Source organism: Pogoniulus pusillus, chromosome 5 (genome assembly GCF_015220805.1).
Source record: "Pogoniulus pusillus isolate bPogPus1 chromosome 5, bPogPus1.pri, whole genome shotgun sequence".
Classification (NCBI taxonomy): domain Eukaryota; kingdom Metazoa; phylum Chordata; class Aves; order Piciformes; family Lybiidae; genus Pogoniulus; species Pogoniulus pusillus.
Genome location: NC_087268.1, coordinates 44,846,678 through 44,863,440, shown reverse-complemented (window position 1 = coordinate 44,863,440; position 16,763 = coordinate 44,846,678). Strand labels below are relative to the sequence as shown.

Sequence of the window (16,763 nt, the reverse complement as noted above, 5' to 3'; positions counted from 1 at the left end):
AAAACAAAACAAAACAACACACAAAAAATCCCAAGCAAACAAAAAAAACCCCAAGAAAGCCCAACCAACAAAACCTCCAAACTTCATAAAAAACCAAAAACCCCCAAACCAATCAAATAAAAAAAAAAAAACACCAAAACCAAAATAAAATCCAAAATAAAACAACCACCACCACTAAAAAAACAACAGATAACCCCCCCCCAAACATCCCTCACTTCCTTTTAATGGAATGTGACATGTGCCTACTAGGGTAGAATGACTAAATAATAAACTGTTTTTTTTTTTAATTATCACTGTGCAAATAAAGCTTAATATTTACCTTAAACACAGACCAGAAGAGGAGGCTCAGGGGTGACCTCATTGCTGTCTACAACTACCTGAAGGGACATTGTAGCCAGGTGGGGTTGGCCTCTTCTCCCAGGCAACCAGCAATAGAACAAGGGGACACAGTCTCAAGTTGTGCCAGGGAAGGTCTAGGCTGGATGTTAGGAGGAAGTTCTTGCCAGAGAGAGTGATTGGCATTGGAATGGGCTGCCCAGGGAGGTGGTGGAGTCACCATCCCTGGAGGTCTTCAAGAAAAGACTGGATGAGGCACTTAGTGCCATGGTCTAGTTGACTGGATAGGGCTGGGGGATAGGTTGGACTGGATGATCTTGGAGGTCTCTTCCAACCTGGTTGATTCTATGATTCTATTACCAAACTGTTTCATTAAGAATTTGCCCATTCTATGTTATTCAGTGAATGGATGTATGCAAATCTGTGGAAATAATGTAATACATTTATATGTTTCAACAGGTGATGTAGAAATTCATGTCTTTACTTCTCAGAAATCAGACTTTTTCATTTTTACAACTTACTGTGCAAGCAAATAGCTTATCTTACATAACACTTCCACAAAACACCTGACTACTCTCAAGCAAAATTATTTGAATGATACAACATAATGCCAAGTACGTGGATCTACTTGGAGTCTAAGTTTACAAAAACACATATATGCTCATTTACAGTGCCCAGATAGAGTATTCAAGAACCACTAAGACTGACAAAGTTCTTGATGGGTACCTTCAAGTGCCTCAAGGACCTACATTCCTTACTGTATATTTTATTACTAACATTTAACTAGACAGGTTTTTTTTTTTCATAGTCATTAAGAATCATGTTAGTGTTACTTCTGAATCACTTTAAGTCTAATTTATGCATCACCACTGATTTTTAACTTCTGACTTCCCCTGTTTTGCTTGTAGTGAATAGTTTGATAGAAACTCTCATGAGATGCTTAGCTCCCTCAAAGTGAACAGGAACAAGATAGGTCAGCCTGTATGTTTGCAGGATACCATTGGGTTCAAATTTCTATTAATTAATCCAGAGTAAAAATTTTAACTCAGCTCCTTCAACTGAATGTTTTAATCAAGAGTGAATGTTTGGTTATTCTTTGGGTTTCTCCTGTTAAACTAGTTTTATTTCCTGTAATAAAATTAAATCACAAAGAGGAATAGTGCAGTAGATTTATACTTTAGGGTTACCCCTGTGTGTAAGAATATGAACATGTGTGTAATTCCCATTCTATGACTTTTACCAGAAAAACTAAGAAAGGGCCTCAGAAGAAGTGTTCAGATCCACATGAAATCAGAATCCTTTTAAATCAGTCATTAGGAATATCCTTAGATAATAATTATTAGACATATTTGATGTAACACAATTTTAATGATTTGATAATCGTAACCATAGCAAGGAGATAAAAGAGATGAAAGATCAGTTTAGGAAACTCTACAGTTACTTTTATTCCTGTATGTCACTTAATTCCTGTATGTCACTTTTATTCCTGTATGTCACTTAATTCATACCATGTCTTACTGAAAATGCTGAAAGTTTGACTGGTGTTTTTGGGAGAATGGAACTGAGTTGAACATGATCTTCATAAGAAGTAATAACGGGAAGCATAGGAGCACAGAGGTGAAGTGGACTATCTAAATTTTTACATCCCCACAGTTATAGGTTACTATATAGTAGAAAAGGCCTACTGAACTTTTAATCTACAGAGAACTACCCACTTTTCCAATCCTAACTCAAACCCTTTAATTTTGCAGTAAAGAGCAAAAGACCAGACCTTTAATGTGCCTTGAGGAGAAAGAAAAAAATGAGGAAAGACAGAGAACAAGAACACCACCAATGGTCTACTGAAGCCCCTGAAATATGTGGAAAAATGTTAGATTTTTTTTTTAATGTTTTAGGAATTAAAACTTGCCCCACAGTCTCAAGTTGTGCTGGGGGAAGTCTAGGCTGGATGTTAGGAGGAAGTTCTTTGCTGAGAGAGTGAACTGCCATTGGAATGGGCTGCCCAGGGAGGTGGTGGAGTCACCATCCCTGGAGGTGTTCAAGCAAAGCCTGGATGAGGCACTTGGTGCCATGGTCTAGTTGACTGGCTAGGGCTGGGTGCTAGGTTGGACTGGATGATCTTGGAGGTCTCTTCCAACCTGGTTGATTCTATGATTACAAAAAATAATTAAAAAAAATAAATCAACAGATTTCAGAATCTAAATTATACAGTAAGTGGAAAAAAAGATTCTTCCCAACCTTAAAGCCTGCAGTAAGCCCTGAGGCAGAGAACAGACACAGAATAAATGTAGAACAATCATATTCCATCTTCTTCTAAAAGCCTCTTCCTTCCCAACTTGGCACAAATGTCACTATCCTAACAGGAACTGTCCTGTTCAATTACATTTTTTTTTTCTGTGAGCTTTTAAAGTTTTATCATAAAACAACTTTGGCTTATTGGCCTGATTACCTATTTGGAAGACCTTTCCAGTATCTCACCTCTCATATGGTTCGCAAATTCTTCACATGTATAGGCTATGTAGTAATCAACAAGTGTTTGATGGAATGCCAACAACAGTGTTTATATTGTTTAAACTATTTATCTAAAAATGCATTTGCAAGGAATCACATGTCCTTTCAAGATCTGCCTATGTATACTCTTCATTAAAAAAACAAATCTTTTCTAGACAATTTGCTGTCCCCTGATTGCTGGCATTGCATCTGGGATAAAATGACTCTGGGTTCACCAATACGGTTAGATGGTCAGTCTCTGCTTTATTTCTGTGTTACAGTGAGTTATATGCTTACTTAGAAAAGGCGTGCACAGCTAACTTAGTTTAGGATTGGTACATGTGGATAGCTCACAGTTGGTCCAGGATTACCAGCATGGCATGGATAGGGTAATACACAATTACATCTATGTGGCCAGCCCCTGGGCGGGCTAATCTGGTCCCCTTGGGCTGGCTAACTCTGCCCACATGCAGCTGGCACTCCACCCCCTGCAGTTGCATGTGGAATGCTATTATTTACCACTCAGTATCTTAAGCCCAAGATGGACTCAAGGACACTTCCCATCATGGATGCTCATATTTATCATTTCATGTCCTGTTAGCAAAAATCTCTCCACACCTGATTACCCGAGTTTGTTTCTGAACTCTGAATTTCATTTTAAGATGTTTGAAAGTATGACTAGAATTATGCATAATACAACAGCAACTCATGGAAAAGCACATTTTTCACAGTAGCATCAACACCTTTCCACCTATTAGGACAATCTCACTTAATACCCTTTCTTTTCCTTTTTCCTTAATATCCTCTCTTTTTCTTTTTTATCAGCACTTGTTTTATAATAGTAACACTTTTTTTTATAGACCACTACCTGCAGAGTTTTAGACTCATGTATAAAATTGGATCATCTCAGCTTATAGCAAGAGTTCTTACTGGTGACTTTGTAGATAGTTTCATTCAATTTTACACTATCCCTATCTGTTCAGGTCAGAAGAAAATAATAGAGATACACATGGATTGAATTTATAAATAGTGATGTGTTACAATATTGACAGTAACATTAAATACATAAATACTGATATATATGTATCTCAACACAAATGCAGACACACATATAGACAGCAATGCATCTATATATGTATGTATATATATACATGCACGTATATATGTGCATATACAGGTCTTCCTGCCTGATTAACTGGCTCTCAGCAATACTTCTGGTTTTGCATGGTCTGCAAACTCTGTCCAGATCCTCCTATCCCAAAATCAGCACTAAGTGTATTATAAAGCACCAGACTCAAAACGTGTCACCAGTTTTGATCTAATAAGTATTTAAGGACTTCTACCCCTTCAGGTAACTCTCCTCTAAACATTATATATGGTTCCCTTGTCTAAGCAACTTGGACATTTTGGACTTGCTTACTTCCAACTTTCATTTCACATTTTGATCCTTTCAGCACTCAAAGACATAAAAATTTTCCAGTACCAAATGGTAACAGACACACTGATATTGTGGTATCTGTTACCCTATTCTTACTTTCCTTATATATCAAAACTTACATATATAGTCTCACTAGAAATAGAGACATCTAATTAGACTAGACCTACTTTATTCTTAATGTCCAACTCATCCTTTAACATCCAGCCCACTTACTCAAGTTCTCATTTTAGTAATATGGCTTAAAAAGTTTTTACTATGGTTTCAGCTTTCTGTGCAAGTTTCAGTCACAAGGTTTCTGACTGTGATGGTCTGGGTGTTCCCCCCCCACCCCCCAGACTAGACTCAGCCAGCTCGGGAAATTGAATGAAGCTTATATTTACAGCTGGCACAATATACAAGCAGATATTTACAGTATATACAGTTATAGACAGAAACAGACAAGGTAAAAGGTAATGCAGAAACACAACAGCCCTCCCAAAAACCTGAGTCACCAGGAGGGGCTCTCAACCACCCCTTCACCTTCCCCCTACCCCTCTCAACCTTACCCCAGTCCCAGGGAAGAATGGAGGTTCGGCCAGAGGGTTAGGAAGCAAAGTGGATTAGTCAAAGAAACGGAGGGTACGGTTAGAGAGAGAGATGCAGCTCAGAGCTCCCCAGCAGCAGAAGAGAGTTATCTATGTTTTGATTTTTGTTTTTATGCATCTCAACAAGCCTATAAGTGAGGTAGACATCAGTCTTGTTTTCCTTCCACAGCCTATAGTCTAGTTCTTCTCACCAAAACATTCTAGCTAGGCTCAAACTAGCACAATGACCATTCTGTTTGGCTTCATACCTTCTAACCAATGATGCAGATCTCTCATTGCTAATCACCATCTCTTTTCCACTCTTTATAGGTTTCATGTTTACCCTTAACTTGCTTAAGGTTTTACTCTTCTGGAAATTCCTTTTCATCTCTGTTGTTTGGATTTGTTTTTTTTATTTGTTTCTTCCCCTCTCTCCCAGTGCAAACATTCAATAATGTTTGCAATTGTTTTTACATAAAAGTATTATCATGCCTTATCTGAATTCTAATACTCCTGACTTCACTCCAGACCATTTACTGTACTTTTTTTCTCAGCTTGCCTATTTAAAAAAGTGGACTGTAGCTACAGATCCTTCATATTTTTCTCTGTCTCGTAGCTTCACATGAAGTGAAAAAAGATCAAAACCACTAGATTTAAGATTATTTTCTATCACGATTTTTTCCAGCATACCCTATAATTCACTAAAATGAAGCCTAAGTTATCTTGCCTGCTCAGTGTCTATTCCACAGAAGAAGCTATACTCTATCACGTTCAAATTTGTGTCACGTGCAACATTATTGGTTTTGGTTTTAATGTACTTGCTCATGATAAATCACAGAAATCTGCATAACTACTATACAGACCAAATTTGTACCAGCAGATTCATAATAGATTGCCTCCCCATGAAGCTTTTTTCCCACTCTTTGCTAAATAATTTTGATTCTGCAGACATTATCTCATCTTCACTCTTAAATTTAACTTCTTTATTGCATTATTGCTTAACGGTCTTTACTCCTTAACAGTTTTCAGTGAACTAACATGAAATTGTTTCACCATCCTTTTTTTGTCTTTCTTGAACTGTATTCTTCACTTCCAGTATATTTCACTTACAACTCCGGTACCTCCATGTTCTTGTTCTTCCATAATGTCTGGTTCCACATACTTTAGCAGATGTCTTGTAACTCTTACTGATTGAAGCTCTATAGGAAGAAGGTAGATCTGTACAGTTACAAGTTGTTGTACATATAATCCATGTATTCATAATTTATCCATCTTTTCTGTTGCTCCATCCTCATTCATGTCCCTCTATTTGTATTCTGTATGAGGATTATACAAGTTACTTCCATCTTTCCTCCTGAGTTTTTCAGTTTAAAGTTTTTGAGGATCTCCTGGTTTAATGAAAGGTAGATGAAAGATCAATTAGCAAATTACAACACACTATAGTACTACAGTACTAAAACCAACTTTATTTCTCATAAATTTAGCAGTATTTACTGTTTGATGTTCATGTGCTTAGGTTTGTAAGGACCTAAAGGTTTTGAGGATCTCCTGGTTTAATGAAAGGTAGATGAAAGATCAGTTAGCAAATTACAACACACTATAGCACTAAAAACAACGTCTCATAAATTTAGCAGTATTTACTGTCTGATGTTCATGTGCTTAGCTTTGTAAGGACAGTTCTAGTTCAAAAAATCCAATACAAACTTCCACCACAAGGAATACTTTCAGATTATATAGACTCCATTCATATGGAACTATCTTTATAGATTTCAATATGGAATACAAAGATGTGCCCTCCCATGCTAGCTATGCATACTGAATATTCTGCAAAACTCTACAGAAATTCACAGCATTTTACTAAAAATATAATGTTCATCAGAGTAAGAATGAAGGGGACAGCAGCATGGTAGTTCTACAATAATGACTATTTAAACCTCATGCACGCTACTAAAATAATCTAGCAGTCTAACAACTTGGAGGTAAGAGTTTATGAAGTCGGATTTAGTATTCATTATACTTTCAATACCTCATTAGCACAGGACTAGAGTAATTGAACGGAAACGTAAGCACAGTGCTGACTTACATAGCAGCTTTTGACACAATTTCAAGTTTGTGAAATATCAATTTTTTCAAAAGTTTGGCTAAGCTCAACCTAGATGACAAGGTTATTTGAATTATCTTTCTTATGAATAAAAAGGATTTGTGTCTAACTTTGTACGTCTGACAGATGCTATAAACGACAGGCCTGAAAAACGCAAGCGTATGTGCATAAAATCCCATAAATTAGAAATACAGAACCTATTAATTCACAACTTCTTTTAAAAAACAAGAGGTCATAAGAAACTCCTGTAAAACATCTGTATTGACTACTTGTCAACTCTTTTCATTCCATTATCATCCTCTGTGTGTGTGTGTGTGTAAGGGATAAAAAGCGCCTAGCGTGGCTTGGTGTTCTTTTCCTGACTTAAAATCACTACCTTGGAACCTAGTATAAAGCCATGCAAAATCTTCAACTGAATCGACGTTTTGCATCAAAACAGTAATGTCAGAGATTCTTTAATAATAGAAGTAAGGACTTAAAAGCTTTTCAAAAGCTTCTACAAGGTCAGTAATATGACCTGGTTTATATAAGAAAGTTGTCTTCCTTCCAAATACCAGATCTTGCTTATTTCAAGCTTAGGGAAAGAGGATTTCAGTCAAACTTCTCTTACATTTTCAAGTGGAAGAACACTTTTTGAGGAAGGCTGAGAACTAAGAAAAGGTGATTCTTTACAGTCATCCCTGGGTTTAGTATGTTGAGATGTTAAAATACCAGCTATCAGAGAGGTCTGCTGAAGATATAAATGTGAATTCATGTATGCAATACATACATGCTAAACACTCCTTCAGTGTTTAGCCTTGCACAAGAAACCCCTGAAGGCACAACTACATGGAACACTACCTTCGAGTTAAAGGTGGATTCCAGCCTCCGCGCTGTGCCGATAGGCTGCACTGTATGCCCAATGCCTGTTTGATTTACGTGCTACAATGCATACAGCACATAGCAGGAACGAACACACAAAAGCGAACGTGTGCACATCTTTGCAAGTATGCAGTTAAATTACCCTTTCCTTTCCTGAAGATCAGGCAAACACGTAATCTCTCGGAAAACCCTAAAGCTACACGCAAAAAACACCACCACTGCTACAACCAGCTGTGCACACCAAACACCCTCCGTGTTCCGTATGCTAATAGAACAACGACAGTTCTCCCAACCGCAACAAAGAGAAAGGCACTCAACATCGTCTTGGCTATTTTGCCTCGCCCTGTCACAGCCACTGGCATGCCCAACAGCCCAATGCCCCCTCCATGCCGGCGCTCGGCGACGCTGCCCGCTGCCAGGGGCAGACCGCCCGCGGGGCGGCCCTGCGCGGGGCGGGGTGAAGCTGCCCATCCGCCGCCCTGCGCTGCCATCTGCCGGCAGCGGGAGGCAGCGCACCGAGTCGAGCCCCGCTGAGCCGAGTAGAGCGGCCCTAGGAACGCCCGGGAATACCACTGGCGGCACCGTGGCCTTTCCCCGTTACCGCGGGAAGCAGGCCGGATAAGGAGGAGGGTGGCAGCAGCATCTCTCAGTTGTGGCAGTTGCATCCCCACCCCTACTATCTTCGCGGGCAGAGAGTGAAAACTAAACTAAAACGATCCTTGCACACAGCGCGCGTCCGCGATTTCAAGGGATGCCTGCAGAGAAACCTGCCGTTCCCTTTCATCGCAACTACTGAGTTCCCCACGCTCTCTGCCAATTCACCGGAGACTCCCGCACCTCTAGTAGCGGCGGCAGTGGCCGTCGGACTACTGGCTCTCGCTGCCTGCCCCGCTCCGCGCCGCCCGGCTACAGCCACTGAGCGCTGCAGGAAATAAGATGGGACCGGCTGTATAGCCGCGCCGCTCCCTATGCGGGCCGCCGGCTCTCAGATCCACAGCCGCCCGAGGATGTGCGGGAACGCGGGGGCAGCGCTCAGGGAAAGTTGACTCGTGCCGAAAAAGTGCAGCCCTAGGTGCGTAGGGCGGGGGTGTGGCGGGGGTACGGCTCTGCTATCGGCATGTGAGCGCTGTGCGACCGTGCGTGCGGGCTGAGCGGCGCCGAGCCGGGGACACAAGCTGCGCCGGCCGGGATCGCGGCCCTCCCCCGTGGCCCCCCCGCCCCGAACTCTCCCTCCCCAAGCCCCCCTTCCCCCCTTCTCCTCCCCGCAGCCCCCTCCCCAGCCCACTCAGCCCCCGCCGCCGCCCCCGCCCCGCCCTTGCTCCCCTCCCGCTGCCTCGTTCCCCTCTCCCGCCGCGCTCAGCGGCCGCGGGGAGAACGCAGCGCTCCGCTCGAGCCGCCCCCGCCCCAGCGGCTGCCTGGGCGCGCGCGCGTGCTCGCGCTCGCTTCCCGCCGCCTGTGCGAGCGTGCGGGCGGGCGGGCGCGCGCGTGTGGGCCGCCGTGCGCGCGCGGGTGTCTCGGCGCCGCCTGCGCGCGGCGGGTGTCTGTGCGCGTGCCGCACCGAGCCGCCCCGGCCGCGCCGCTACTCGCCGCCGCCTCCTCCCCGCCGGCTCCGCGCAGCGCCCGCGCAGCGGGGAGGCGTCTTCATGGGCTGCCACCATGCCTGGGCCCCGGAGATTTCGGGCCAAGTAAGTACCGGGTCTGACTTTTGTCGCGCTCCCTTTCTCTCTTTTCTCCCTCCCTTCCTCTCCCTGCCGCCTCTTCACCGCCGGGTCTTTCCTTGCTGTTGCTTCCCAACCTCCAGCCCTTCCCCCGTCCTCACTGCCACCCTCACCCCCGCAAAAAAAAAAATAGAAGGAAAAAAGAACCCGTTCCTCCCAACTCTGGATGCTGCTCAGGTGGGGGGCAGTGTCCGGCTAGGGATGCTTACTGCTGCTCGCTCCTGTCGGCGGCATTGGACGATGCTCCGAGCCGGCTGTGCAGTGCGGTAATATAAGGGTTGAAGTCTTCGGGGAAAACAAGGCACACAGAAGAAAAATCCCGATGCAAGCCCTATCCTCTTCTCCACTCCCCCTCGTAGCCCCCCGCCTTCTTCCCCCTCCCGCCCCCCTCCCCCTCCTGCCCACCCTCAATCCGAACCTCTGTTGGGAGCTGGCGAACAGCAGCACGCAGTCATCACACAGGGGTTTTCGGGGCGGGATTGCAACCTTGCCTGTAGCCAGCTACAACTTTATTCTCATTGCCTCCCATCCCCTCCCTCCTCCCCCCCCCCCCCCCCCCCCCCCCCCTTTTTTTTTTTTTTTTTGAGAAAAGGAGAAAAGAGGAGGGAGGGGATATTGCATTTGCCTCCTCTTCTAGCCATAATTGAATTAAAGTTGTAAAATGCCTGGGAGTGTAACACTGACTGGACAGGTCTTCAGTGGCTTTTTCTTTTCTTTTTTGTTTTTTTTTTTTTTCTTCTTTTCCTCCGAAGAACTGTTGGGTAATGGATGAATGGATCTGATCAAGCTGAGAAAGAATATGCTAGATACATGCCTTTGAGTAAGATTCCTGCTGCCTTTATGCAGTGAAGCCTTTTGCTTTGAGTAATTCCGATCCAGTTGATGTCTGGTCAGAATTAGAGGGAATTCACCGAGACTTCCGATTTCTTGCTGCATGACTGCCTTTGCTGCAAGTGCTAGATTTGCATCCTTGAACCCGATGCCACAGGAGATGTCTTGCAGTACTGAGACTTCCCGTTTTTCAGGATGCATTCCTCCAGACCAGAGTCGTGTCATGAGGATTGGAGCTCTGAGGTGGACGATAGAAAATGCAAGCCTGCTCCAAGATCTCCAGCATTTAAGCTTGGATAATTTATTAGTCTTCTACCGATACACACAACGTGTTTGTTTTCCCTATTCATATTGCTTTTAGACTTGCAGAAGTAGAAGAAAGCCACAAGGAGTCAGAAACACTGCAAAAGGAATGGAAATGGCATTTGTTTCCAGCTAGGTGAAATTTGGGTGTTAAATTACTGACGTAGGTCAATGGTAGAGTTTCCCTTCCACCCCCCCTTGGCTTTTAATAAGCCTGGGTGTCTTCTTCCATAAAGGATGAAGAGTACTGACAGCTATCGCTGCTTATAATCAGTAACTCTGATGCTTGGAGTGTTGGCAATGAGATATTTCTATGAGACCTATTTAGATCTCTCCACTTCTACCAGGCTAGTTTTGCAGAACGTTGGGAATAAGCGGTATGTCAGATATGGCTGAGATTCTGAAGATGATCCACATGTTTTACATTTTTCACAAATTTTGGGTGAGTGGTTAAAACACTTCCTTTTCTTTGTGTGTCTCTGTGTGTCTGACCATGTATATATATGTGTGTGTGTGCATATGTGTAGAAGAACTGAAGACCTCTGTTTAACGATCATCTCTGTTACACTGTATGTAATTTCAGGGAGAGGGATCACTGTGTCAATTAAAATGATTTACTTGTGGAAAGATAACAAAATTTCTCTCGCTGAAGAGAGCTGTTAAGTGCACTGAGGTAGGAGGTTAACATATTTAATCTCATTACTGAAGAATTCTGCCACAGAAGTCACTTGGGTGTGCGTGTGTGCGTATCCATGTGGGGGTGTGTACGATTTGTAAATGTATAGACAGGAAAAAAAGCAGAAAATGTAAAAGAGTTTTAGGAAATGTGTGATGTGGAGAATGTGTCACTATTCTCTCTGTTGACTTAAGCTGCTGTTTTCAGCAGTGAGCATTTTTCTTTGGATTCCTACATGGTATTTCCACCACCGGTTAAAAATCAAGGTAGAACAAGGGGAAGACCTTGGTGCGCTGTTCATTGGGGAGGTTCTGAAGGGAAGGGGGGAGATGAATAACAAGGAGAGGTGAGAAATCTTGTAAAATGGTGCTTCTTTTCGCTTAAATTAGAACCATGGAAGTGAAATGACAGCCATTTTATGTATATTTATGGGGCTGGTCATGAAAAAGAAATCCAAGAAAGCATTGAAATGCACCCTACATGAACAGAACAATTCCTTCTGTGACCTCAGCTCTTTAAATACCGCAGGCATTTGACTCGCTAGGGGTTGCCCATCAATCTCTTAATCAATGCATGCCATCCAGTTTTTGAAAGTGTGGAAATCAGAAGTGACAGAAGATTGTTTGGGTTTTGGGGTTTTTTTTTGGTGTGTGTTTTTTTTACAGTTAGCAATCCATTCTTTGCTCCACCAAAGACACATGTAAAGTTTGTATACATTTTATGGTTTATGGGGCTGTGTTATTATGCTGCTTTCTTTTTTTTTTTTTCTCCTTATCCTTACAGGAAATAAAATGTATGCTTGCAGCTCTACAGTAACTTTGGAACAGGACCTCAACAAAAAAATGCATATCTGGATGCTGCAGACGATCGCATTTGCTTTAACATCATTAGTCCTTTCATGGGCAGAAAGCATTGAGTATTATGGGGAAATATGTGATAATGCGTGTCCTTGTGAGGAGAAGGACAGCATCTTAACAGTGAGCTGTGAAAACAGAGGGATCATCAGCCTTTTTGAGATCAGTCCACCAAGGTTCCCTGTCTACCACCTCCTGTTGTCGGGAAACCTTTTGAACAGGCTGTACCCGAACCAGTTTGTCAATTACACAGGGGCTTCAATTTTGCATCTGGGAAGCAATGACATACAAGACATCGAAACTGGGGCCTTTCATGGTCTGAGAGGTTTAAGGAGGCTGCACTTGAATAACAACAAGCTGGAACTTTTACGGGATGACACGTTCCTCGGGCTAGAGAGTTTGGAATACCTACAGGTCGATTATAATTATATTAGTGTCATTGAGCCCAATGCCTTCAGCAAACTGCACTTGCTGCAGGTGCTGATTCTCAATGATAACCTCCTCTCCAGTTTGCCCAACAACCTTTTCCGTTTCGTGCCCTTAACTCACCTGGACCTGAGGGGTAACCGTCTGAAGCTGTTGCCCTATGTGGGCCTTTTGCAGCACATGGATAAAGTAGTGGAGCTGCAGCTGGAGGAAAACCCCTGGAATTGTTCTTGTGAGTTGATTGCTTTAAAAGATTGGCTGGACAGTATCTCTTACTCTGCTCTAGTGGGAGACGTGGTTTGTGAGACACCTTTCCGCTTACATGGTCGAGACTTGGATGAAGTCTCCAAGCAGGAGCTTTGCCCAAGGAGGCTCATCTCTGATTATGAAATGAGACCACAGACGCCACTGAGCACCACAGGGCATTTCCACACTACCCCAGCCTCAGTCAACTCTGTGGCCACCTCTTCTTCAGCTGTTTACAAATCTCCCTTGAAGCCCCCCAAAGGAACCCGCCAGCCCAACAAGACGAGGGTACGCCCCACCTCCCGCCTGCCCTCGAAAGACCTGGGATACAGCAACTATGGCCCCAGCATTGCCTACCAGACCAAATCCCCGGTGCCTTTGGAGTGCCCCACTGCCTGCACTTGCAACTTGCAGATTTCTGACCTGGGCCTCAACGTCAATTGTCAGGAGAGGAAGATTGAGAGCATTTCTGAACTGCAGCCCAAACCATATAATCCTAAGAAGATGTATCTGACAGAAAACTACATTGCGCTGGTACGCAGGGCAGATTTTGTGGATGCCACTGGGCTGGATTTGCTGCATCTGGGCAATAATCGGATCTCGGTCATTCAGGACCGGGCTTTTGGGGATTTAACCAATTTGCGAAGGCTATACCTGAATGGGAACCGGATTGAGCGGCTGAGCCCGGAGCTGTTTTATGGGCTGCAAAGCCTGCAGTACCTGTTCCTGCAGTACAACGTCATCCGGGAAATAGAGGCAGGCACCTTTGCATCTGTCCCCAACCTTCAGCTCTTGTTTTTGAACAACAATCTGCTGAGGTCTTTGCCAGGGAACATTTTTTCTGGTCTGTCTCTCTACAGGCTGAGCCTGCGGAGCAACCACTTCTCCTACCTGCCAGTGAGTGGGGTGTTGGACCAGCTGAAATCCCTGCTGCAGATCGACCTGCACGAGAACCCCTGGGACTGCACCTGCGACGTGGTAGGCATGAAGCTGTGGTTGGAACAGCTCAACACCGGTGTCCTGGTGGACCAGGTTATCTGCGAGTCCCCTAAGAAGTTTGCCCAGAGCGACATGCGGGCCGTCCGGGCGGAGCTGCTGTGCCCCGACTACTCGGACATCGTCGTCTCTACGCCTACCCCGTCCTCGGGCCAATTACCGGCCAGGACCACCCCTTCTTCCTCCACCGTGAGACTCAACGGCACGGCGGCGGCGGGCGGCTCCGCGCCCGCTGCTGGCGGCGGTGGCAGTTCTTCGGTACCGCTGTCTGTGCTGATCCTCAGCCTGCTGCTGGTCTTCATCATGTCCGTCTTCGTGGCGGCGGGGCTCTTCGTCCTGGTGATGAAGCGGCGCAAGAAAGGCCAGGGTGACCACGCCAGCGCAAACAACTCCGACGTGAGCTCCTTCAACATGCAGTACAGCGTCTACAGCGGCAGCCACCATCACCACCACCACCACCCCCACCTCCAGCAGCATCCGCCTCACCGCGGCGGCGGAGGGGGCGGCGGAGGGGGCGTGGCGCTGCCCAAAGTGAAGACCCCCGCCGGCCACGTCTACGAGTACATCCCGCACCCCTTGGGCCACATGTGCAAAAACCCCATTTACCGCTCCCGGGAGGGCAACGCGGGCGAGGATTACAAAGACCTCCACGAGCTCAAGGTCACCTACAGCAGCCACCCCCTGCAAGGCGGGGGGGGCGCACCGCCTCCTCCACCGCCCCCGCCGCCACCAGCGCCTGGCGGGGAGGATGCGCCGGTGCGTAGCCCCGCGTACAGCGTCAGCACGATCGAACCGCGAGAGGAGCTGCTCTCCCCGGTACAAGACGCTGATCGCTTTTACAGGGGCATTTTGGAGCCCGACAAACACTCCACCTCCACAGTGGGCACACCCGGCTCCACCCTCCCCGATTACCCCAAGCTACCCGCCGCCTACACCTACTCCCCCAACTATGACCTTAGGCGTGCCCACCAGTACTTGCCCCCGGGGCCGGGGGACAGCAGGCTCCGGGAGACGGTGCTCTACAGCCCCCCCAGTACTGTCTATGTAGAGCCAAACAGGAACGAGTACTTGGAGCTAAAAGCAAAACTAAACGCAGAGCCGGACTACCTCGAAGTGTTGGAAAAACAGACCACATTCAGCCAGTTCTGAGAAACACTCCCTGCCCCACTGCCCCCCCGCCCCCCGCTAGCCACAGCAGCTCCTTCCCTAGAATATTTGTATTTAACAACCACACTCAAAAGAAACGTAAATGCCGACCTCCCGTCTCACCCCCTGCCTTTTTTTCTTCCTTTATTTCATTTTCTTGTAGGGTGAAGTGCCTTGGCACAGGATTTTTCACCATGGGAGAATGATTCTGGAAGGGTGTGCTGTTTATTTTCAGCCTTCCCCCCCCCTCCCCTGTCCCGCTTTTATTCTCTTACTACGTGTGGAAGTATGAAACCACCTATGGTGTAAATTTGACACGGCACTGGCACTCTGTGAGTCTCTGTGTGCTCGGGGAGGGGTTGCAGGAGGGGTCTTGTCAGGTCATATTCAGATTACATGTACAAAAGTCACGGTTGTTTTTTTGTTTGCTTGGTTTGTATCAATGCTATTTAGTTTAGTTTTCTTTCTGGTTGAAAAGTACAGCGCACATTTCCCCCTTTTAGCCATGGGTGAAGCTAAATGGCTTTTATGGAGAGATTAGCACACCCCGACTTTAATACAAGGTTTCCTTTTTTTAAGGATGCGTTTCTATGCTTTCTGGACTTTTGAATTTAAAAGAAAATTCTTTAAAAGGATCACTGTAGATGTGGACAAATCATTAAAGAGAGCAGAGATATATGATCCATAACTGGTTAGTGAAAATAACTTATTGATGAAATAGAAAAAAAATATTTTATTGTAGCACCTATTTTTATATGCACATTAGAGTTTCTCTTTCCTTCACTATTTTAGGGCCTAATCCTGCAAATTCTTAATCACTTGAGTATCTCTACTTGTGAAAGAAGTCCCAGCTCAGGCCTTCATCCTGCAGGCACTTAAGCACATGAACAACTTTGGCAATGTGTGCAGTCATGTAGATTCACTCATTGAGCAAAGTGAGTCAAATGCCCAAAAGATTAGGACAGAGGATGCAGAACTATTCTTACTGGTAAAGTTACTGGGATGTTTAAGTGTTCTTTTTTTTCAGGATAGGGTTCAAAACCTTCAGATTCCTTTAAAGATTTGCACTACACTGAGAGCTTTTTTTCCAGAGCTGATGTAGTATTCAGAAGAACCTTTCACATCAGTACAGATAATGCCAATTTTGACCAAATCTTAACAGACAATCTAAGACAGAAAATCTGATCACAATGGGAAAAATATCATGTTTCTCTACATAAACTTGTACCTTGTAGCAACTTCCTGCTCTGACATCTGGTTGGGCAAACTAGTGAGGGACATGTAGAAGACATTCATTTTAGCAGGAAAAAATGATTGTTTCATTTTTGATTAGTCACTTTTGGATTTTTGTTGTTTGGAGGTTTTTTGGTTGTGTGGGGTTTTGGGAGGGTTTTGTTTGGGTTATTTTTGGGGAGTGGTGTTTTGTTGGGGTTTTTGTTTGTTTGGTTTGGTTTGGTCTTTTGTTAGTTAACCAAAATACAATGATTTTGCAACCGTTGTAGTCAGTTTCTGATTGTTTAGTCAAGTACAATTGCACTTGTACAGATCCACATGTTTACTGGCATCCTGAAAGACCAAATGATGGACTGTACACATCTATATACAATGTCTTTACCCCTTTGGGCAGCAGGCAATGGCAAGGATTTTCATAAACACAGCGTCACTGTAAGATGGGACAAATTGATGTCTCATATGTATCCCACATGTGATTTTTTTAATAGTTTCTGAATAAACACTTGATAAGTATTTCAAATGTAAGATCATGAAGTAGTGACTAT

General features: G+C 44.6%; 1 protein-coding gene and 1 long non-coding RNA gene across 5 annotated transcripts; one reads left to right on the top strand and one right to left on the bottom strand.

Moving 5' to 3' along the window:
* Window positions 1–5,795: 5,795 nt before the first annotated feature.
* Window positions 5,796–10,001, bottom strand: LOC135175581 (uncharacterized). 2 transcript variants are annotated; one of them, XR_010302397.1, is made up of 2 exons: window positions 9,926–10,001; window positions 5,796–6,215 (listed from the first exon to the last, which is right to left on the bottom strand). It is a non-coding gene; the product is annotated as an uncharacterized LOC135175581 (long non-coding RNA). The 2 variants fall into 2 exon arrangements; XR_010302396.1 differs by lacking the exon at window positions 9,926–10,001 and adding an exon at window positions 9,717–9,853.
* SLITRK5 (SLIT and NTRK like family member 5) lies at window positions 8,714–16,743 on the top strand. 3 transcript variants are annotated; one of them, XM_064143903.1, is made up of 3 exons: window positions 8,714–8,861; window positions 10,260–11,083; window positions 12,101–16,743. In XM_064143903.1, exon 3 carries the CDS (start codon window positions 12,109–12,111, stop codon window positions 14,986–14,988), a length of 2,880 nt encoding a protein of 959 aa, XP_063999973.1. In that variant the 5' UTR covers window positions 8,714–8,861; window positions 10,260–11,083; window positions 12,101–12,108; the 3' UTR covers window positions 14,989–16,743. The 3 variants fall into 3 exon arrangements, with proteins under 3 accessions (XP_063999973.1, XP_063999974.1, XP_063999972.1); XM_064143904.1 differs by lacking the exon at window positions 8,714–8,861 and adding an exon at window positions 9,332–9,474 and having other exon boundaries at window positions 10,989–11,083; XM_064143902.1 differs by lacking the exon at window positions 8,714–8,861 and adding an exon at window positions 9,332–9,474.
* The last annotated feature ends 20 nt before the right edge of the window (window positions 16,744–16,763 follow it).

Coding starts and splice junctions, on each gene's coding strand:
- SLITRK5 (XM_064143903.1), top strand. CDS start 12,109: ATGTATGCTTGCAGCTCTACAGTAACTTTGGAACAGGACCTCAACAAA.